The 23,482-nt window shown below is 47.0% G+C and overlaps 1 protein-coding gene across 1 annotated transcript in view; it reads left to right on the top strand.

Moving 5' to 3' along the window:
* Window positions 1-23,482, top strand: part of TMPRSS3 (transmembrane serine protease 3) — a 107,456-nt gene that overhangs the window by 63,526 nt on the left and 20,448 nt on the right. The window contains exons 9-10 of the mRNA XM_033942928.1: window positions 5,081-5,176; window positions 19,189-19,331. Of these exons, the coding sequence (XP_033798819.1) occupies window positions 5,081-5,176; window positions 19,189-19,331 (239 nt within the window). The remainder of the gene's footprint in view (window positions 1-5,080; window positions 5,177-19,188; window positions 19,332-23,482) is intronic.

The following is a 23,482-nucleotide window of genomic DNA, read 5'->3' as shown; positions in this document are numbered from 1 at the left end:
GTCTATAACCTCAAGAACAGATGGAAAATGAGACTTCTAATTGAGTCAGAGGTGTGAGTGAAAAAGACCACGAGGAACTGGGTGATGCCTGACCAGCTGAGGCCCACAGTGATAGCTAGTACAAACTGGAAACTGTCAGTGGCAAAGGTGCTAGGACAGAGGCACATCATTAAGTGAACTGGCATAGGTTTCTCCCTATCTAATCTAATCTTCCATTTGTGAGTCGCACAAACCTATACAAGCTCAAGGCGACAGATCAAAGAGGAAGTGGGAAAGTAGAAGGGGGGCATGGAGAATCAGGGGGGAGGGGCCTAGAAGTAGGGGGTGCAATACAGAAGCTTATACAATTAAATGTCCAAGAGGTGGGTCTTTAGGTTTTTCCTGAATGCAGTGTGGTTTGTTTCTTTCCTGATTGCTTCTGGGAGGTCATTCCAGGTTTTTACACCCAGATAAGTTAGCACAGAGTGGAAAATTCGCTTGTAGTAGAAGTATTTTTTGGATGGCAGGTTTAGTTGAATTCTGTTAAGGATTCTTCTTGATATCGACCAAACAGTAGAGAATAGTTGGATGAGAGGGGCTGCTGAGTTTCCGTACAGAATCTGGTGTAGGATACATGAGGTTTTGAAAATTATTTGGGATGTTATTGGGAGCCAGTGAAGTTGCTTGATGATTAGTCTAACAGCTGTGTGAGGAGCTCGGTGCTGTGTTTTGTTTTTTTTCTAAAGCCGTATTGAGATGTATGAAGGCAGGAGTGTTGCTCTATGTATGAGGCAAGCTGCTTACTGACATGGGACTCAAGAATTTTGGTGAGGATCGGAATACCAGAATCAGTCTGTAGTTAGATGCTATGGAGAGGTCTGTTTGGGTTGTTTTTGGTATAGGGGTTAAGGCTATTTTACCCATTTCTTTGGGTAGGTGCCCTTGGTTCAGGGAACTATTTAGCAGGTTGGTGAGCCAGTTAATGATATGATGCGGACCTCAAAGCCCAAACTCTGAAGGAATGTAATAGTCTGTTGGGTCACTGCAATAACCTCCAGTCGAGAAAGCGCTTTGATGAGCTAGTCGTCGAGGTATGGAAACATCACAACGAGGCACTTTGTGAAGACCCTCGGGGATGATGTGAGTCTGAAAGGAAAAACTCAGTACTGGAGATGGAGATTCCCCACCCGAAATCTCAGAAATCTGCGAGAGGCTGGATGAATCGGGATGCGAGTATAAACCTCATTTAGATTCAGTAAGCATAACCATACCCCTCGTCCATCAGGGGGTACAACGTGGGAAGGGAGAGCATGCGAAACTTTTCTTTGACAAAAAATTTGTTCAGTGCCCTGAGATCCAGAATAGGACGCAGGTCCCCAGTCTTCTTAGAGACCAGAAAATACCGGGAGTAAAATCCAGTGTCCCGTTGGCACAAAGGAACCTCCTCGACTGCCCTGAGGCGAAGGAGAGCCTCAGCCTCCCGAAGAAGAATGGGAAGTTGCGACCTGTTGGAAGGACACACTCTTGGAGGCAGGTCTGGTGGTACATGCAGAAACTGAAGGGAGTACCCCTCTCGGATGATGGTGAGAACCCAGAGGTCCGATGTAATCAACTCCCACTGATGACAGAAAAGACTGAGACGACCTCCTATGGGCAGGAGAGAAGGTTGATGGACGGAAGGGGCGGTACGCTCAGACCAGGATTGTCAAAAGGACGGTACTGGTTTAGCTGCCGCAGGGGTCCGAGGCTTTTGGGGGCCCCTCTGCTGATGTCTGGGTGGCGGGCGGGAAAATGCCAGCATAGACTTCTGGGGATAGCGCCGAGGAGGCAGTTTGTACGACTTAAGAGGAGGAGCTTTCGCCTTAGGCCTTACCAAGGAGGCGAAGGACCTCTCATGTTCCGAGAGGCGTTTGGTAGCCGCCTCGATGGAGTCATCGAACAGCTCATTGCCCAAGCAAGGAAGATTCGCCAAACAATCTTGCAAGTTAGGGTCCATGTCCATGATGCACAGCCAGGCCAAGCGACGCATTGCCACCGCAAAGGCAGTAACCCTCAATTATAATTCAAAAGCATCATACGTGGCCTGGAGCATAAAGAGACGAATCTGAGAAAGAGTCTCCTGAAGCTGGCGGAACTCTGGCAGGCGGTGAGCTGCCAAGTCAGCATAGAAAGACGGCAAGGTTTTAATGCAGTGCTTGAAGTAGGACGTAAAGTTGAAATTATAATTAAGGACCCTGTTCACCATCATCGAGTTCTGGTACAGACAACGACCAAACTTGTCCATGGTAAGCCCCTCCCTGCCCTGGGGCACAGCAGCATAGACCTTGGATGGATGAGACTTCTTTAAAGAAGATTCCACAACCAAAGACTGATGGAACAGCTGCGCCTTCTCAAACCCCTTGCACGGGACCGTCCGATAGTGAGACTTCATCTTGGATGGTATAGCAGAAATGGCATAAGGGGTCTCCAAATTCCGGAAGAAAGTCTGTTTTAAGACTGGGTTCTACGGGAGGCGCAGAGATTCCCTGGGCAGATGAGAAAGCTCCATCTCCACCAAATATTCCGGGGTATATCTGGATTCAGACTGGAGATCCAGCTGAAGAGCCATACCCATGTCAAAGATGAACCTGGTAAAGGAGGAAGCCTTGGCAGAGGAAGGCCCCTCCGGAGGCGATGAGGATCTGGACCTCAGGGCAGCCGAGAAGGAGGGAGAAGCCTCCCTCGAATATTGAGCAGTCATATCTGTGCACAATAACAGGGATACCGAAGAGGCTCTGCTAAAAGAAAGCGGAGGCGTTGAAGAATGTTTACGCTCGAGTTGCCTCGAAGGGTAAGACCCCGGAGTTCGAGGAACGGAAAACTGCGGGGCAAGCCTCGAAGAGCCCTGGGAGGAATGAATCCTCCAGAATGGCCTTGAGGAAGGGTCCTCGACCTCAATTTGCCTCGACTCAGAGACCGAGGAGGCGTACAGCTGAGGTCGAGACCCAAGCCCAGGTTGTACGGAGGCCTTGACGGACCTCGAGACCTGAGGCACTGGAGACCGTGCCCTCCAAGGAGGGGAGTCCTTCGGCCACTTGGAAGGCAGGTGCCTCGAGGACAAGGCACGCTTTGAATGGTGCTTTGATTGAGGCCTGGCGGCCAGCGACTCATGCTTCGAATGATGTGGAGAAGAGCCACTTGAGGACAAGCGACGAGACCGGCAAGGCAGTAGCGGCTTCAGCACGCGCGACATTTCATCACACTAAAAGCGTTTTACATACAGATACTTCAAGCATTTCACCTGTCTGTCCCTATGGGTTCACAATCTATCTAATGTACCTGGGACATTGGAAGATTAAGGGCTCCTTTTACGAAGACGCTGTAGCGGTTTAACGCGCGTTAAATCTCCATCTGCACTAGCCGCTACTGCCTCCTCTTGAGCAGGCGGTAGCGGCTAGCGCAGACAGTGATTTAGCACGCGCGTGCTACCGCGCCTTCCTAAAGGAGCCCTTAATCTTCCGATGTCCCAGGTACATTAGATAGATTGTGAACCCATAGGGACAGACAGGTGAAATGCTTGAAGTATCTGTATGTAAACCGCTTTTAGTGTGGTTGTAAAGCTACATAAAAAAGGCGGTATACAAGTCCCAATCCCTTTCTCTTTAATATGCTTTTCCATTGTTACTTTATAACTAAATTCTAATAAAACTTGATCAAACTTAAAACCAACTTCTGTTATGTTCCCTCTGGAGTTATTACAACAGGTCTTTCATTCCAACCTGGTGGAGACGGAGACTGTGTCTGAATTCAAGAAAGTGTGGGATAGGCATGTAGGATTTCTTAGAGAGAGGAAGCGATAATAATTCTTGCGGATGGGCAAATAGGATGGGCCGTTTGGCCTTTATCTGCCATCATGTTTCTGTGTAGAAACTAGATGTACACAGAGTTTTGTTTCACTATTTGGAGAGGACTAATGGCTTTCATCTCTTAGATCTTCTGTTTGTTTTGACTAGCCAGTCCAGACAAGGCAGGCTAGTGTCTAAGTCCTCTGTTGCCTAATGGTTCTGTATAGCCATGTCAATTTTCATCGGCAGTGGCAAGTAGCCACTGGTATCGCTCAAAGCCTACTTGACTGAAGATGTCATTTCATGGGCGGAGTCATGAGCACTTAATCTGGCCAAAATCTTAAGAGCGGTCACTTGGTTGTCTCTTCATACCTCTACCAGATTTTATAGAGTGGATGTGGCGGCTCGATCCGATGCCACATTTAGGACCTCAGTGTTGCGGGCAGGCTCTTCTGTCCCACCCTAGACGTTGCTATTGATTTGATATGTCACCTGTTGTAATGATTCAGGACTGGATGTAACAGAATGGAAGATTAGGTTTTTATCTTTGATAATCTTCTTTCTGTTAATCCACGAAGCAGTCATTACAGCCTGTCCTCAGTCTACTCTATTTACTGTTTCACCTGCATATTTCTACCTCAGATATTTCTTCTTTCAGGCCTCAGTATCTTCCAGTCAGCAGACAGGAATCTGTGGAGAATCCTTTTGTATATATGTGGGCACATATATTTGCTGAAGACATGCTTCCAATTTGTGCTTGTTGCACATGGCAGGTTGGTTCTATGTTGTTCCCATGTTTTTGTCTCTGTTTTCTATTGCCTGTTTAATTATTTCTGCAGAACAGAATGAAGTGGGGAGTTCCCTATACCCCCTTCATGTCTTATGTTTTGTTCAGTAGAAAGGTTGCTTTGGGAAGGTACTGCAAGGGCTCTGTACTTCTCTGCTAAGTAGGAGAAGCAGAGGAGAGAAAATGTGTTGGATTTCTGCAACACCCAGTTCATTGGTTGGAATTAAAGACCTGTTGTAATGAATCCTTTGTGTATTAACAGATAGAAGATTGCCAAAGGTTCCATTACTTTGGAAAGAAGCACTTAAATGTATTTAAGACAATATTTTTATATATTGTTCTTTAAAATTGCCTAACTTGTTTCTATGTATAATGAAATTGTTATAAAATTGTTAAAAATAAAACTTAAAAAGACAATTTTTAAATTATTGCATGACTAACTTAAAATTAGTGACTGAGTTTCATGTAGGTTTTGTTTATGCATATATAGGTTTTATCCAACCAATCTGCCTGCCAAATTATGGGGAGGTATTCCAAGAGGGAAAAGTCTGCTGGATAACAGGATGGGGAGCAACTGAGGAAGGAGGTGAGAACTTTAAAGTAAGCATGCACACAAACATAACATAATAGAAAAGTAAAATATAGCAGATAAAAAACAAAATGGTAGAGATTGGTCCCATTCAGGTAGATACATATATAAATCGTTTCATCAATTTACCACCAATGCCAAAATTTACCAGTTAAGAACATAAGAGGTCACGTGATGCAGCCTACCTGATAGGGCGTGCGCTGGTGGAGCTCCCTCAAATCCCCTACTAAATCGGTGATTTTACTCAGCTTTCCTCCCCCGCCGAGCGGCTGACCCGCCGAGTTAGAGTGAGCTTGGTGTCCCGCTGCGGCTGCGGCGTCTCACTCGGGTCCTGCAGCTGGGAATGCCGGTAAAACAAGCTCGGGCGCTTAAAGAAAGGCCGGCTCTGACCCCGACCAAAATGGCGACGGAGACCGCCACTTTCACGGTCCCCGCAGGGGACTGGGTGCAGGAGATCACGCGGTCGGTGTCGGCAGCGCTGGCGGACCGCCTTAACAAACTTCAGTCGGGCATGGAGGAGATGCATGAGAAATTTGATTCTCATGCACGTCGGATTGCCGACATGGAGCAGCGGATTTCAGGGCAGGAAGATGTCTGTAGCGGCCTGGACACCCGAGTGATCACGCTGCAAAAGGAGACAGAGGCCCTGAAAGCACAGTTGGACGAGCAAGAGAATAGGAGCCGTTGGAATAATCTTAGGCTGGTGGGGCTTCCAGAGGCGGTCGCAGACGCAGAGCTGTATCATATCTTCTCCTCCTGGCTGCCAGAACAGCTGCAGCTGCAAGAGTCAGGTATGGCCTTCGCTTGTGAGCGTGCCCATCGGATCGGGTCCATGCAGCAAGCGGAGAACAGGAGACCACGCACCGCCATTGCCCGCTATGTCAACTGGCGTGAGAAGGAGTCCATCCTACGGGCGTATCGCAGGGCAGGGCCTCTGGATTACAAAGGAGTGAAGATTCTTCTCTTCAATGATTACTCCGTCAGAGTGGCGGCGCAGCGCAAGTTGATGTCACCTTTCTGCTCGGTGCTGCATTCCAAAGGTATACAGTTCGCCCTCGCTTTTCCTGCTAAGTTGCGAGTTTGGAGGGACGGCAAATCCTTCACCTTGCAGGACGCGGATGAGGCCTGCCGTTTTGTGGACAAACTTTGAGGCTGCTGGCTTTTACCAGGCATGAAGGGCACGTGGCCCGGGCTGCTTCCTGCAGGACCTATGGCATTCCCTACTAACTAACTAATCTTGCGCAGGGAGGATTTACGAGTGCACCCTTGACTGACCACCGGGAATCCCGGACAGCGAGTATCGCCCTGCTGTGCTGTGCCCCGCTGCCATCGCCTTTATGGCGGGGGTGGGCGAGGGGCCTAGACGGTTCAGGACTCTGGTTTACCTTGGTGGGGCCCGTCTGGTCTGGACTGTTTTTTCTATATTTCTGTACTCTCCCTTTGTGCTCTCTTATAGGGCCCAGTATGGATATTTCTGCTTATACAGGACTCTTGTGATTCTGTTTTGCCTATCTCAGTACACCCATTTGGTGGGGCACAGGGATCTTGTAGCTGAATCCTTTTCCTTCCTTTTTGGATGTGGAGGGGAGGTGGGGGGGCTCCCTGGTGAGCGGGGTGGGCGGTGTGTCTTTGGGTGTGCGGGGCTGGGGATGGGAGCTACCGCTGAGGAAGGTTTTGGGTTAAGGGGGGGGGGGGGTGTGAGGGATTTTTGGGGTGGTATATTTGGGTATGCATGGGTCGGGTGGCTGTTTGTGTGGATGTGGATGTACGGTATGATTGGTTCTAGATGGGGGAGCGGCACCTATCTTTTCTCTACCCGGGGACTTAGCTGGGAGGTTCCGCTGGGGTGGTTGCACTTCTATAGTGGTCAATTATCTGAGTGTTGGCCTTTTGACAATGGCTGATTTAAAGGTGGTTACTCTTAACGTTGCTGGCCTTCGGTCACCTATAAAGAGATCGAGAGTACTGGCCTCCTTACGCAAATTAAGTGCCGATGTAGCCTATCTCCAGGAGACTCACATGTCACAGTTGGAGCACTCTAAATTACGTAGAAGCTGGGTGGGCGAGGTATACTCCTCATCCTTTGGGGGTAGGCGGCGAGGGGTCGCGATCCTTCTTAGCAAACAGTTACCTTTTCAGTTCCATAAGCTGGTTCAAGACCGCGAGGGGAGATTTGTAATGGTATTGGGGGAGCTTTGGGGTAAGAAGCTGATGTTCTGCAATATCTATGCCCCGAATGTATACACTCACAGCTTTTTCTCTACACTCCTCTCTAAACTGTCAGAATATACCGAGTACCATCTTCTCTTGGGAGGGGACTTTAATATCACTGCTGATCCGAGCTTTGACTGTAAACCGCCCCGGGTGCCGCCTCGAGATCATGCCGCAAGAGGGATTAACTTCCTACTTAGCCACTTAGACATCGTGGATATTTGGCGAACTTTACATCCTTCTGATAAGGACTTCACTTTCTTCTCGCATGCTCATACCACGTATGCTCGCCTTGATTATCTTCTTCTAGATCGCCGATTATTTACTGCGGCTATTCGAGCTGATATCTTGGAGAGCACCGTTTCTGATCACGCTCCAGTGGCAGTGACCCTCTCTTTTTCATCTGGGGTTAGGGGTAAGTCCTGGAAGCTGTCTCCTCAATTGTATACGGACAGGGCATTCCGGGAATATCTTAGAGCGCGGTGGGTGGATTATCAATTGACTAATCAGACTGATGATATAAGCCCCAGTACGTACTGGTATGCCTCCAAGGCGGTGATGAGAGGGCATATTATCGCATACACGGCTCATAAGAGGAAAGAGCGGGATGGGAAGATATTGCAACTTACGAGTGATATGCGTATTCTCAGGCAGCGCCATATTCAGTCACTGTCTGACTCTGACAAACGAGAACTCCGGTCTCTGAAGGAGCAGATAGAGGGGCTGCTTAATGATCGTATGCGGACTTCTTTGTACTATCATAGATATCAACTGTATCGCTGGGGGAGCAAAGCGGGGAAACTTTTAGCTAATTTGGTGCGACCTCCAAAAAAAAGGCAAGTTATCACATCTATCAAGGATGCCCGGGGTATCGAATACACTACAGCACAGCAAATAGAGGAACAATTTGTCTCTTTCTACTCGAAGCTGTACGAAGCTCGTCCATTGGACCGTGAGGCTTTGCAGTCCTTTTTCTCTGATATCCAGATTCCGGGGCTTGAAGACGCGCAGCTCCAGGCCTTGAACGCTCCGCTTACGAGGGAGGAGATTTTGCGGGGTATCCGCTCCCTCACCTTGGCGAAGGCGCCGGGCCCTGACGGTTTAGGCCCGGAGTACTACAGGATTCTTCAGGATTTGGTGGCAGCGCCCTTGTGCGCCCTGTATAACGGAGTGTCAGCGGGCGAGGCTGAGTTACCCGATAACCTTGCCCATGTGGTTTTACTGCCGAAACCAGGCAAGGACCATGCGTTGGTGAGTTCGTATCGACCCATCTCGCTCTTAGACCAGGACATAAAGCTGTTGGCGGCTACCCTAGCGCATAGGCTGAATTCTGTTTTACCAGACCTTATTCACCATGATCAGGTGGGTTTTGTTCCTGGTCGATATGCCTCCATGAATTTGATGAAAGTGCTGGGAGCCATTCAGATCCATGCGGGACGCGGAGGCCATTCGGCTATTGCGGGACTAGACATGGAAAAGGCATTTGACAGCATCTCCTGGGAATATCTTTTCTGGACTTTGGAGAAGTACGGATTTCAGAGCTCCTTTCTGGCTTGGGTGAAGGCGTTGTATGTGGACCCGCAGGCCCGATTATTAATCAATGGCAGTTTGACGGCCCGTTTTGGCCTTCAACGGGGCACCCGGCAGGGCTGCCCCCTGTCCCCTTTACTATTCTTGCTGGCCATGGAGCCATTAGCCATCAAAATTAGAGGATGTACTCATTTCCGGGGGGTGAGAGTCGGGGACCACGAGTGTAAAATCAGCTTGTTTGCGGATGATATCCTTTTGTATTTAGATCAGGCTTCCATTCATCTGGATCCAGCTCTCGCGGTGGTGAGAGCCTTTGGGTTGCTTTCTGGCCTTCAGGTGAACTGCTCTAAGTCGGAACTTTTACTGCTGTCTGGGGGCCCGCCGGAGCCATGGCATGCGCTTTTGGCTATTCCGCCTACGAAGGCGCCTATGAGGTATTTGGGAGTCTTCTTAAGCACACAGCCTTCCGTCCTCTATGCGGAAAATGTACTGCGGCCGCTGGAGGAGATTAACAAGCTATGTCAGCGTTGGAAAGATTTGCCGTTGGGCCTGATGGGCAGGATAGCGCTGGTCAAAATGGTTATGCTTCCGAAAATGTTATATCCTTTACAGACCATACCGATCTGGATGCGTCGCAAGGAGGAACTTAAATTCAAATCGCTTATCTCTAAGTTTATATGGCGATCCAAGGCTCCGCGAATCAGTATGGCGAAACTGATGTTGGATAAGTCTGCTGGTGGGCTGAATGTCCCTGATATCCGTCTCTACAATGTGGCTGCGCTTCTGCGCTGGATACATGAGGGGTACTCGGGATGTGAACGATATTCCCCACCGGGATGGGTGGAGGGTTGGACTCGTCCTTTTCAGTTCATGAATATGCTCCACTCCCAATCCGATCCCTCTCACCGGTACAGAGTTCAGATGCAATTCATGTGGCCTTTACGGCAAGCTTGGCGATGGTGGAGGCGCCGACAGGGGCTTAGTCCCGCGGTGTCTCCCTTTCTTCGTTTCCTGGGAAATTCCAACTTTCAACCGGGCTGGGGATATTCAGCATTTCGGGGTTGGGCGGCCAGGGGATGCACGGTCATGACGCAGCTGCTTGAGTTGGATCCCCAGACTTTTCCCTCTTTTTCCCAGGTTCAGCGAAAGTGGGGCCTCCCCAATCATTTTTTGTTTTCCTACTTTCAGGTCCGCCATTACTGGGAGGCAGAACGTAACCGTTGCCCAGAAGCGTGGGCGCTTGGGGGGCTCGACACACAATTTCTCTCCACCCCGGCCTCTATGAATAAGCTTTCACATTGGTATAAACTATTGAAGCTTTCAAGTCCCACTATAGGTATATCCAGTGTACGAGAGGTTTGGCAGAGAGATCTGGGTGTATCTATTGATGAGCATCAGTTTCAGGAATGTTTTGCCACCCTTTTTGCATTCACTAAATCTGTTGAGTATCAGGACACACAATTTAAGATTCTGCACCGATATTACTTAACCCGACAGCGGGGAGCCAGCTTGGGACTCTGGGATGATGCCTCTTGTGTTAAATGCAAATGTCAACCAGGTACGTACCTCCACTCATTTTTGGAATGCTCTAAACTTACTCTATGGAGGGGGGTGCTGGCCAAGCTGGAGGCTATCCTTCAACGGTCGGTGAAATGGGACTATGGGGTTTTACTTCTAGGGTTGCAGGAGCCACTTATTGAACAGGGTTTGTCTGTCCCCCAACGGCGCTTCCTTTACAATGTACTCTTAGTGATTAAGAAAGCAATTCTTTCTAGTTGGATTTCTGAGGCCCCTCCCCCTACTGCGATGTGGCATGCCAAATTGCGGGACATGGCCACTTTTGAATGCCAGTGGTATGTGGGATCTTCCAACTGTGACAAAAGATATTATGTGGCTATGTGGGACGGCTTATTGCACTCGATCTCTGCTCTAGAGCCAGTACCCGGTGATGGCTAATTGGGAGCTTCTGGCCCAAGGGAGAAGACCCCATTTGGGGTTCTTGGGAGCCCCCTGCTTACCGGGGTGACATTCTCTCTATTTCTCCTTTTATTTTCCATCCGTAGGCCTATTTCTTCCTCTATACTCACAGTCAGCTCCTCTATCTAGGACTGGGGGGGCGGGGGGGAGGTTTGCTTGTGTGTGGGGGTGGGGGGGATTAGTGAGAAAGGGGGGGTGTGCCTGTTGTCATGTGTGTGCTTGGTGAACATGGGTTTGAGTCGGGCTTGGGGGAATGTTTATTTGGTTTCTTTGGTTATTTGAGGGGGTAAGTAAAAATAGGTGGAGTTGGCACTGCCTTGTGGCGGGGACTTTCCTTGTATTTCTTGTTCATGGATCCTTCTCGAATCCCTGATGTCTCAGGTTTGGTTTGCATTTACCAGCTGTTTATGTATCCCTTGTGTTATCTGCTTGTAGATTATGGCACTGTTGCCGCCTGAGTGTGTGTGCTGCTTCACTGTTAATAAACATATGTTTAAAAAAAAAAAAAAAAAGAACATAAGAATAGCCTGCTGGGTCAGACCAAAGGTCCATCAAGCCCAGTAGCTCGTTCTCACGGTGGCCAATCCAGGTCACTAGTACCTGGCCAAAACCCAAGGTGTAGCAATATTCCATGCTACCAATGCAGGGCAAGCAGTGGCTTCTCCCATGTCTTTCTCAATAACAGACTATGGACTTTTCCTCCAGGAACTTGTCCAAACCTTTCTTAAAACCAGCTACACTATCCGCTCTTACCACATCCTCTGGCAACGCGTTCCAGAGCTTAACTATTCTCTGAGTGAAAAAAATTTCCTCTTATTGGTTTTAAAAGTATTTCCCTGTAACTTCATCGAATGTCCCCTAGTCTTTGTAATTTTTGATGGAGTGAAAAAAATCGATCTATTTGTACCCGTTCTACTCCACTCAGGATTTTGTAGACTTCAATCATATGTCCCCTCAGCCGTCTCTTTTCCAAGCTGTAGAGCCCTAACCGTTTTAGTTTTTCCTTATATGAGAGGAGTTCCACCCCCTTTACCATCTTGGTTGCTCATGTTTGAACCTTTTCTAGCGCCACTATATCTTTCTTGAGATAAGGAGACCAGAATTGAACGCAATACTCCAAATGAGGTTACACAGGGCATTATGACATTCTTAGTTTTGTTAACCATCCCTTTTTAAATAATTCCCAGCATCCTGTTTGCATTTTTAGCCACCGCCACACATTGGGCGGAAGGTTTCATCATATTGTCTACAATGACACCCAAATCCTTTTCTTGGGCGCTAACCCCCAAGGTGGACCCTAGCATCCAGTAACTGTGGTTCAGATTATTCTTCCCAATGTGCATCACTTTGCATTTGTCCACATTAAATTTCATCTGCCACTTGGACGCCCAGTCTTCCAATTTCTAAGGTCTGCCTGTAAGTTTTCACAATCCGCATGCGTTTTAACAACTTTGAACAGTTTAATGTCATCTGCAAATTTAATCACCTCATTCATCGGTCTCCTAAACAGTTTTCTAACACTTCCTAGTGAGCAGCATCCTAGCACCCAACCAATATAAGAACATAAGAATGGCCTTACTGGGTCAGACCAGAGGTCCATCTAGCCCTGTATCTGGTCTTCAGGTGTCCAATCCAGGTAACAAGTACCTGGCAGAAACCCAAACAGTGGAAAAATTCCATGCTATTAATCCAGGGCAAACAGTAGCTTCCCCCATATCTATTTCAATAGTAGAGTATGGACTTTTCCTCCAGGAACTGGTCCAAGCATTTTTTAAAACCAGTTACCTTAATTGCTCTTACCACATCCTCTGGCAGTACGTTCCAAAGCTTAACTATTCTCTGAGTGAAAGAAACTATTTCCTCCTATTGGTTTTAAAGTATTTCCCTGTAACTTTGTAATTTTTGATGGAGTAAAAATGGATTCACTTGTACCCTTTCTACCATAGGCGTCGGAACGGAGGTGGCCACAGGGGCTGTGGCCTCCCCCCAAATTGCCGATGCTTTGGATCCTCCTCTTCCTTTCTTCCTCCCTTCCTCCAGCGGGCCCCTGTGGCCCCCCTCAGCTCCGGACTTCCCCACCCCTGCCTTCCTGCCTCCACCCCTGATCGCTATTATTTTAAATGTTCTGGCAGCTGCGGCACAGCATTCACCAAATGAGACTTCTGCTGTCAGCCTGCCCCGGAACTCTTCATGCAGCAGCGACTTCCTGTTCCTGCCTAGGTGGGCGGCTGCTGCATGAAGAGTTCCAGGGCAGGCCAAGGATAGAAGTCTCCTCTGGTGGATTCAGCATTGCGGCTGTCATAACATTTAAAACAATAGCGACCGGGGGGGGGGCAGGTGTGGGGAAGTCTGGAGCAATAGGGTCGGCGTTAAGCGGTACTAACATAGCAGCTAAGCATGCTGGTCTGTCACCTTCAACATGGACAATGAAACGCAGCTTACGGCTTCCCTCTCCGCGTTCCTTGTGCTGCGTTCAACCCCAATGATGCAACTTCCTTTTTCAACACAAGGAATGCGGGGAGGGAGGTCCAGTGGTGTACCTAGGGTATGTGGCACCTGGGGCCCATTATTTTTTGACACCCCCCCCCCAATGTAAAAAAATATTTTTTGTAATGACCATGAAACGGAATAAATGGTCAGAATAGAACCAGGCAGAGAAAATTTTCTTATATTCCAAACATAACATAACATAAATTATGTCTGAATTGTCATGACATCAGAAGTACATATGGAGTAGTTGCAGGTGATGCTTGGGAAAGTTCTGATTGTGTTAGTTCGGATTTATGTGTTTTTTGAATAGAAGGATTTTTATTTCTTTTTGAAGGTTTTGCAGTCTGTGGTCGATGTCAATTGGTTGTAGAGTTGGGGGTCGAGTGTTGCAGCTCGAATGGCTAGGAGATTGTCGAACAGTTTTTTTCTTTTGACGTTTTTGGTTGGAGGGTGTGTGAATGGTGTGCCGAGTTCTCCTATGTCTGTTTGAGGTGGATTGAATTATTTAGCTGAAGAAATTAGTTACCACCTCATCCCACACACATTAATTCTCTTCCATTTTTGTTCCCATTATAAAAAACACTGATAAGTTCACAGAAAAAAAATACATTAAAATAAAAAAGTGAAAACAAAGGCCCCTACAGATGAGAACATAACCTAAGAATAGCCTAACTGGGTCAGACCAATGGTCCATCATGCCCAGTAGCCCATTCTCATGGTAGCCAATCCAGGATACTAATACCTGGTCAAAACCCAAAGAGTAGCAACATTCCATGCTACCGATCCAGGGCAAGCAGACACTTCCCCCATGTCTTAATAACAGATTATGGACTTTTCCTCCAGGAATTTGTCCAAATCTTTCTTAAAACCAATTACACTATCTGCTTTTACCATAACTTCTGGCCACTTCATTTTTAAGTTTAGATCTTTCCTTTCAAACAGAGACCTTGCTAGATGTCAAATACAGCACAAGGTAACTTCACATGGACTTAGCTGTGTAGGAAATGTGAATATCCTCATACACCCACCATATAGTGCAAAAATGTGCAAAGGTCTGGTTTTTTCTTTCCATCACTACATAGCCTAATGCCACACAAGCAGCACTGTTACAAACATATTCTGTAGGTCAATGCTAAGGATAACAAAGTTTCCTTCCTTGGACCAGAAGGAGATACTGATAAACCACTGGAAGAGATCCCAAAACAACACCCAAAGACCCACTCAGTGTGTGAACCAGTTGAGTGGAGTGGACTAACTGGGGGCCCGGAGTTTGCTCAGCAGAATTTCCCAGACCACCTCTTCCTCTCAACACATTGACACGCTGCCACCATCACCACTAGGAACACCTCACTGGGTAGGCCAGCTATGCTATAAACTTTATAAAACACATTATTATATTTTCTTATAAAGCACATATTTTAACTGAACTCTCTGACATCCTCAGCCTTTCCATTCACAAAAATAGAAGGAAGAAAAGTTCCCATTTCCTGCTGTCTCATGTCCCCGGCCTATACAATATTTTTTTTCTGCAGACCCTTCAAAAGTCTGACCAAATCCTCGTTTCACTTGCATTATAAAGTACTGAGGATGCCATCTCTCCCCAATCCAATGTCCTAAAGTCTAAGACAGTAGCACAAACTAATGCTGCCAGATTCAGGAAAAAAAATTTTGATTCGATTCAGCCTATTGAATTGGTTTTTCAATTTGATTTTCCTGCCCAGTTGGGTGATTTTTTTCAAAACTCCTGGTGGGTTTATAGCTTTTTCACCCCCTTTGGCTTCTTCTAACCACACTGGCGCTGTGGTGTAAATAAAATAAAGAAACAAAAAGGACTTTTCCTCTCTCTGTTAAATCCTAGCTCACGTTTGCAGTCCAACACCAGCTCTGGCAGGATACACATTTCAAATCTGACACAAAACAGAAAATAAAATTAATTTTTCTACCTTTTGTTGTCTGGTTATATTTCAAATCTTGTTGGTCCAAGGCTCTGGTTTTCTTCTGATAACTTGCTTGCCAGGGTCTCCTTCTTTCTGCATGCTAACCTTCCATCTGCCAACTCTGTCCTCCCTTTCCATTTCCCTTCCCTCCCCAGGAAGTCTGGTATATTTCCTTTTTTCATCTCCCTCCACAGATCCACCTTTTCTTAACTACCCTTTCATCCGGCATCTCTCCCTCCTTCACCACCACCCCAGAGTCCACCATCTCTCCCTTTCTTTTCCTAATTACCCTCCTATCCAGTATCTCTATCCCTCCTCCACACCATCCCTTGTGTCCAATTTCTCTCCCTTTCTGTTCCTTCCCTCCCTAAATCCCATGGTCCATCATCTCTCTCCCTCTCCTCTATTTTCAGACCCATTATTTCTTCCCCCCACCCAAAGTTTGGCATATGCATGTTTCTTTGAACACCCCCTTCCCTCCATGTACTTCTAAACCAGGGTCCCCCAAAAGGCCTGTCCCCCCTTAAAAGTCTGCCTGTTCCCCCCTTGAAGGCCTGCACCCCCTTGAAGGCCTGTCCCCCACTTGTAGGCCTGCCTGCCTGTCCCCCCCTTGAAGGCCTGCACCCCCCCAAAGGCCTGCACCCCCCCTTGAAGGCCTGTCCCACCCCCTTGTAGGCCTGTTCCCCTTGAAGGCCTGCCTGCCTGTCCCCCCTTGAAGGCCTGCCTGCCTGTCCCCCCCTTGAAGGCCTGCACCCCCCCCCGAAGGCCTGCACCCCCCCCCGAAGGCCTGTCCCACCCCCTTGTAGGCCTGTTCTACCCCCTTGAAGGTCTGCACCCCCCGAAGGCCTGTCCCACCCACTTGTAGGCCTGTCCCACCCACTTGTAGGCCTGTCCCACCCACTTGTAGGCCTGTCTGCCCCCCCTTGAAGGCCTGTCTGCCCCCCCTTGAAGGCCTGTCTGCCCCCCCTTGAAGGCCTGTCTGCCCCCCTTGAAGGCCTGCACCCCTTGAAGGTCTGCACCCCCCCCTTGAAGGCCTGCCCGCCCGCCCCACCCTGAAGGCCTGATGCCCCGACCCACCCTGAAGGACCGCTCACCCCCCTGGCCTCCCTGCACCACCTATGAAGCAGCCGCAGCAGGATCGCGACTTCAGCGATCCCTGCGCTGCTTAGGCGCTGCTTCTTGCGCCGCGGTCCCGCCCCTCCTCTGATGTCAGAGGAGGAGCGGGACCGCGGCGCAGGAAGCAGCGCCCAAGCAGCTCAGGGATCGCTGAAGTCGCGATCCTGCTGCGGGCTGCTTCACAGGTAGTGCAGGAAGGTCAGTGGGGCGAGCGGTCCTTTGGGGGTGGGGGGGTACTGAACGGCAAGGCCGGGAGCACCCCCTCAGGGCTGGCACCCGGGGCGCACTGCCCCCCCTTGGTACGCCACTGGGGAGGTCGCATGCTGTGTTTCAGAATTGCTGTGGCAGCCAGCATTCCCCTGTAGCAAAAACATGACTGGAGGTGAAGGTGAGGACAAGGCGGGCAGGAAGCCAACAGGCTGGCTGTTTTTTTTTTTTGTTTGTTTAAGTAGAATAGGTTGCAAAGACATGCCAGGTGGGGAGTGAAGGGGAAGGACTTATAGGGCCAGAAACATGGGGAACTAGTGGGCAATGGTCTGGAGGAATAGAAAAAGAGAGTAGTTGAATGTGGGGCTGTGAAATAAAGGGGAATGAGATACTTGAAGGGAAGATGGAAAGAAAGGCAGAGATGGTAGACCTGCAGATGATGTAGAGGGAGATGTATAGAAAAGGAGGATAGTTGGAAAGGGAGAGATATGGCATGGGAGGGCAGGTGGGAAGGCAGAGAAGAACAGATAGATTCCGTACAAACGTAAGGAAGTTCTTCTTCACCCAGAGAGTGGTAGAAAACTGGAACGCTCCTCTGGTGTCTGTCATAGGGGAAAACATCTGCCAGGGATTCAATACAAAGTTAGACAAGTTCCTGCTGAACAAGAACGTGCGCTGGTATGGCTAGTCTCAGGGTGCTGGTCTTTGACCAGAGGGCCGCCGCGTGAACGGACTGCTGGGCATGATAGACCACTGGTCTGACCCAGCAGCGGCAATTCTTATGTTCTTAGGTTGGGAGGGGGATGGGAAGGACTGATGCTGCACAGGCTGGGAGGGTGTTGGAAGGATAGATGATGCATGGATGGGGTGCTGGGAAGTGAGGGAAAGAGATGCTGCCAGTGGGGGAGGGAAGAGAAAAAGAAAATTGTTGTACATAGGTACATAGAGTCAGAGGGAAAGATATTGGGGAAAGGAAGAAGAGGGAGAATTGTTAGACATGATAATGGTGGAGAGCAGGGAAAGAAAAATATTATACTGGGAGGGATGACTCAAAGAAGTGAGAGATGTCAGATTCTGGAGAAGGGTTATGGAAAGAGAGAGAGAGTTGTCAGACCTCTGGAAGGGGAAAAAGAGAGATGCCAGACCAGATGAAGGAGAGAAGAAAGATACCAGACTGTGGGAAGGAGAGGAGAGAGATGTTAGACCATGGGAAGAGGGAGGGAAGGACAGAGATGCCAGACCATGGGAGAGGAGAAAGATGCCAGACCACATGAGGGTGTAAGGGGGAAGACTGAGAGAGAGAGAGAGAGAGAGAGAGAGAGAGAAGATGGTGCACAGAGATGGAGGAGAAAGGGGGAGAAGATGGTGCACAGCAATGGCTGTGGCAGGGAAGAGAGAGAGAAGAAATGCTTCTTATAGAATAGGTGGAAATAGGGGAGAAGAGAGAGAAGATGATACACATGGATAGATGGGAAGACATGGAAAAGTAGATTTTGAGAAGAAAGCAGAAAAATGTTAAAAGTTAACGCCAAAGATGAATGTAGGGCAGAAAGTGAAGGAGAGAAAAACAGCAAATGGAAAAGGCGGCCATGGAAACACAAAAACACAGACAGAAAGACATGCAACCAGAGATTGGAAAAAGATGATTAGATCACCAGACAACAAAGGTGGAGAATATGATTTTATTTTCAATTTACTGATTGAAATGTGTCAGTTTTGAGAATTTATATCTGCTGTCTATATTTTGCATTGGTCAGGAAGAAATTAATTTCTTTCTATTTCTCAGATGTTATAATGCATGTAGAGTCTGGCATCTTAGGGTTTTGTTTGTGTATATTAGTACTTTTAGTTTGTGGTCTTGTGTTTGCATAGAGGTTATTATCTGTGTTCTGCATGTGTGACCAAGGCCAGGTGTTCTGGTAGGAATGAATGTTGAGAAGCATACAGTGTGCTTTGTGTAGTTTAATTTTGTGTTTAACCATTATGTATTGTTAATAATATTATATTGTGTATATATAAAAAAAATGAATGGAAAAAAAAATGATATTACAATTAATATTATCATTATTATGGGGGTGGGGTCAGGGGCGGGGCTTGGGTGGAGTCTGGGCGTAGGTTTTGGGCCCCCCTAAACAAAAAAGCATGCCTATGCTTTTTACTTCACTGAGGATTTTATAGACTTCAGTCATATCTCCCCTTAGCTATCTCTTTTCCATACTGAGGAGCCCTAACCTCTTTAGTCTTTCCTCATATGGTTGCTCTTCTTTGACACTTTTCTAGTTCCGTTATATCACTTTGCATTGTCTACATTACATTTCATCTGCTATTTGGACGACATCTCCTCTCCAGAACTCAGTCTTCCAGGTACTGTATAATATATATACAAACGTGCAGACATGAATACATAACCCGCTCTCCCCCAACAGATTCAGGAAGTTCTAATGAAAATAATTTACTCTCGGATATCAGTTCCTTTCAAAAGCAGCTCTGCATACACTTAATAACGGACTTTATGACACTGATTATATTGTTTTGAAACAGGCGATTCTACCCAGTTTATGGAATATGCTGGAATCCCCCTAATTTCTAACAAAGTTTGCAATGCAAAAAGTGTTTATGGAGGTATTGTAAGCTCTTCCATGCTCTGCGCTGGCTATTTGGAAGGTGGGGTGGATACCTGCCAGGTAAGTAATTAATTTAATTACTACCATGCTAATGTAATAGATTAAGAGCCATTTTTCCATTAAGCTATCTGCATAGGTGCAAATGCCATATATACTTTTTATCCACAGGGTTTATACCAATAATCATAGCAAAATTCCATGCATAGTAATGCTTTGCTTATTTCCAGGGGATAAAACACCTGCAGAGATTTATGCATTCTGTTTTTTCTGTGTACATTTTTCCCAGGCAAAACAATAAGCATAGATATTGTTCCTCCAACAACAATCACCCCGCTGGGAATGTCTCCACTGCATGCAGGTGAAAATACATTTCTTTAGTGTCCCTCCAGACCGGCACAGAAACAGATGGGTTTACGCTCGTCTGCCAGCAGGTGGAGACTGAGAAAAGACTAAAAGTCTGTGCCGGTCAGGAAGGACTAAAAGAGAGAAAATTAGCAGGTAAGGACCTAATTTCTCCTTGTTAAATAAGATACATACTCTTACCTATATAGAGGGTGTGCAATTTAAACAAACTCATGGAATGCTTTTGATTATTCATGTTTCAGTGGGAATAAACCCCTAGCACATCTCTAAATGAGAAATAGTAGCCAGGCCATGCCTCTCAAGGCAAATGTTTGGAGCTATGTGATAACTGTATCTGAATCTACATATTGTCACCCCCTAGGCGCCTAGCCGGCTTGGTTAGTGCATTGGGCTGTGACAATCTTCTCCCCAGTGTGCCCTGTATAGCTTGAGGGTCCCCTTCGGAACTTTTACCAAACTAAGCAACTGCCTCACAGTGCAGGTACAGGGAAGTACCGCAGACTTTCTTCCGACAAACAGACACCCGGTCAGAACGGCTTCAAACCCAAAATACAGATTTATTCTGACCACTGGCCAAATCAGGTTTGCATAAATAAGCAATGGTCATGAGTATTGCCAAAACAGTTCAAATGCAATTCACAGTTCTGTCTCTGAACAAAAATGAAACTTGATTAGATTGTCCCAGTTAGCTTCACCGGGAAGATCAGGAGAGAGTTCAAAAAGTAACACAATAATATAAAGTAAATGCTTCACCAAAATTACAATGCTCTGGTTTGTAAATTCCAGCTTGTTTGTTGCTGAGCTGGCTTGCACACAACCTGCTTCAGACAGTTCTTCTCAAGCAGTGAAACGGGAGTGGTCAAGGCTTTTAGCCACAGTTCTTAATTGGCAGACAAAAGCAGGCAGTATATTTCTTAAGAGTGTTATGATATCCTTAAGCAGCTTTAAACCCCATATAGATTGACTCGTACAGACAGGGCCGGATTTTCCTATAGGCTAACTAGGCTTCAGCCTAGGGCCTCAAATCCGTGTCACATTTTTTATAAAGGTTAGTACCAATAACAACATATTTCATTTAACATATTGATATATATCAGAGTAATGATGTATTTTATTATCTCTCATGTAATTTACAAACTTAAAAATGGGAGGTGAAAGGGCCTCATAAGTGGAATAGCCTAGGACCTCTTTTCATCTAAATCCTGCCCTGCGTACAGAGAATGGTGGAAAACGTTAGCAGCAAACAGGACAGCATTCAGCTTCCAGCCTGCAGACCTTGATCTGCTACTGGTCTCCATGGCAACCACTCTGAGCAACACAGCTGAATGGAGCACAATAATCAGCACAGACAGAAAAGAACCCTGCTACCAGCATGAAAACAAATTCAAATATTTTTGCTTCTGTATGTGCTTTTCTAAAACGCTGTGCTTTCTTATGTTACAAAACACAAATCCTTTCTTAGTCAGCAGGTTAGTAGAATGAAAGAGGATCATAACTTATAGGTTCAATCAATCTGCAAAACCTACAGCTTCAGGGAACTCAAACATGCCTCCTCTAATTACCATAGCTTCTAGCATTGAGTTAAATTCAGTAGCTGGGTTAGGAGGAATTTCACTCACCTCTTGCATACCCCAGGCTGCTGGGTAAAGCTTTAGTAAGCAGCTCCCGCTGGTAACTAGCTGGGCTCTTGGTCTGCCTGCTCTCAGACCCTCTTCTTCTGAAGCCCCATGCTTTTTGTAGCTCTCATGCTTTTTAGGAGTTCTAAGCCAGGGTGGGAAAATAGTCTCAGGCATTTCATACTGAGAAGCAAGCAAAATGTCCCTGCTTCTAGAACAGACATGTCAAACTCTGGCCCGCAGGATGATTAAATTTGGCCCGCAATCTGGTCCTAGATTTGGCCTGCCATTCCTTCCCGCGGCAGGGAGAACGTGTGAATGGCTGAGGTCAGCACTCTTCCTCATTGGACCTCATGCTTCTCTGTCACTGCTGCAACAGACACCCGATTGGTGGGAGTGAGCATGCTCCATTTTCCTCCTTCCAGCGTCCTGGACTGATGACTTGGTATGTTGGGTGGGAGGAGGTGGCAATGATAGCTACCAAACTCTCTGGTAAACGCATCAGAGGCTGCCTGGATGCACCTGGGGAAGTTGGGGGACAACATGCAGGCCTTCGTGGAGCTGTAATGATTTTCAGCTGCACTGTTCAAATAATACTGTTAAAAGTCTGAGGCTGCCTTGGTCAGCGCTTATTTGTCTAGGTGCCAGCATCTGCTACTTCATTAAGTAGCACTGAATATAGGACTTTAATTTTAGAATTCCAGAATGAGCTTTGGTGCATGAGACTCTGGTGAAACAGTTTCCCTTGATTGTTTTCACACACAGCACAGGATTAGTATAGTTTTTCTCTCCAAGTCTAGATTCATTATTCAGCCATCCTCTCGTGCAAATTCACTTAACAAGTTGCAATTGCTGTTGTCACACTTATTAATTTTGAATATAAAGAAGATTTGAATAATGACCAGACAATAAAAGGTAGAAAAATAATTTTATTTTCTGTTTTGTGATTATAATATATCAGATTTGAAATGTGTATCCTGCCAGAGCTAGTGTTAGACAGCAAGCATGAACTAGGACCTAAAAGAGAGAGGAAAAGTCTTTATTAAGGTGCACATTTAGTGCACGCTAAATTGGTTAGCGTACCTTAATAAAAGGACCCCTAAGTACCTTAATTAAAAATTCAACCCGCGACTTAGTCTATGTTTTAGATTTCAGCCCCTCATGTGATTGAGTTTGACACCCCTGCTCTAGAATCTTAGTGCCTTAAAGGGATAGAACTTCAAACATAACCTTGTGCAAATTCTGGCTATTCAAGGGAGAAAACCCTGAATCCGTCCTGGATTTGCCACAGTATATGCATATACAGTCAAACCTCGATTTGCGAGTAACACGGTTTGTGAGTGTTTTGCAAGATGAGCAAAATATTCTCGCAAATCGTGACTCGCAAACTGAGCGTTGACTTGATTTGCGAGCACCCCACTGAGAACCAGCATCGCTTTCCCCCGCTCGTGAACGCCTCCCACCCCGCACAAACCTGTACCCCCCCTCCCGCCTGAACAGAAGCCTTACCCCATCTGGCACCGGTATGCAGCCCACAGGACGTGCCAGTAGATGAAGATCCTTCCTGTGGGCTGCGTGCCGGTACCAGATGGGGTAAGGCTTCTGTTCGGACAAGCGGGGGGTGCCGGTTAGGGCAGAGGGGCGTTCGCAAGCGGGTGGGGGGGAGTGATGCCGGTTCTCGGGGGGGGGGGGGGGAAGCAGCGCCGCTGGCGTCTGAGGGGGGGAACAAATCGAGAAAGTTTCCCTTACTTCCTATGGGGAAACTCGTTTTGATATACAAATAATTTGGTTTACGAGCATGCTTCTGGAGCGAATTATGCTCGTAAACCAAGGTTCTACTGTATGTAGATATGCATAAGGGGTGTCTTTCTTAATAACTACTGTTTGTCCTCAGACACCAGCAATCATAAAACAAACCACCTACTAATAATATTTCTACTAGTTTTATCATTTAGAACATGAGATAAATTTGTAATTACTCAAAGGTAAATATGCCCAAGATACAGTGCACTTCTTGATTTTCCTTGTATGCTTCAGGGCTTCAAGCAAGAATAGCTAACAGAAACCGTGACAGCTCAGACCTAGTCACATCTCACAGTGTGTAGCCGCAGCTCAGGTCTCCAATGGTCATGTTTCCACATTATGTGGCACAGGATGTTTAATAGTTGTATACAGAGAAATAATAAAAGTTAGTCCACTTTATTATATAATGTAACCTTGTAATCCGTTCTG

The sequence above is a fragment of the Geotrypetes seraphini genome, chromosome 4 (genome assembly GCF_902459505.1).
Source record: "Geotrypetes seraphini chromosome 4, aGeoSer1.1, whole genome shotgun sequence".
Taxonomy (NCBI): domain Eukaryota; kingdom Metazoa; phylum Chordata; class Amphibia; order Gymnophiona; family Dermophiidae; genus Geotrypetes; species Geotrypetes seraphini.
Note: the sequence above shows the minus strand (reverse complement) of the source record. Positions and strands in the feature narration are given on the sequence as shown.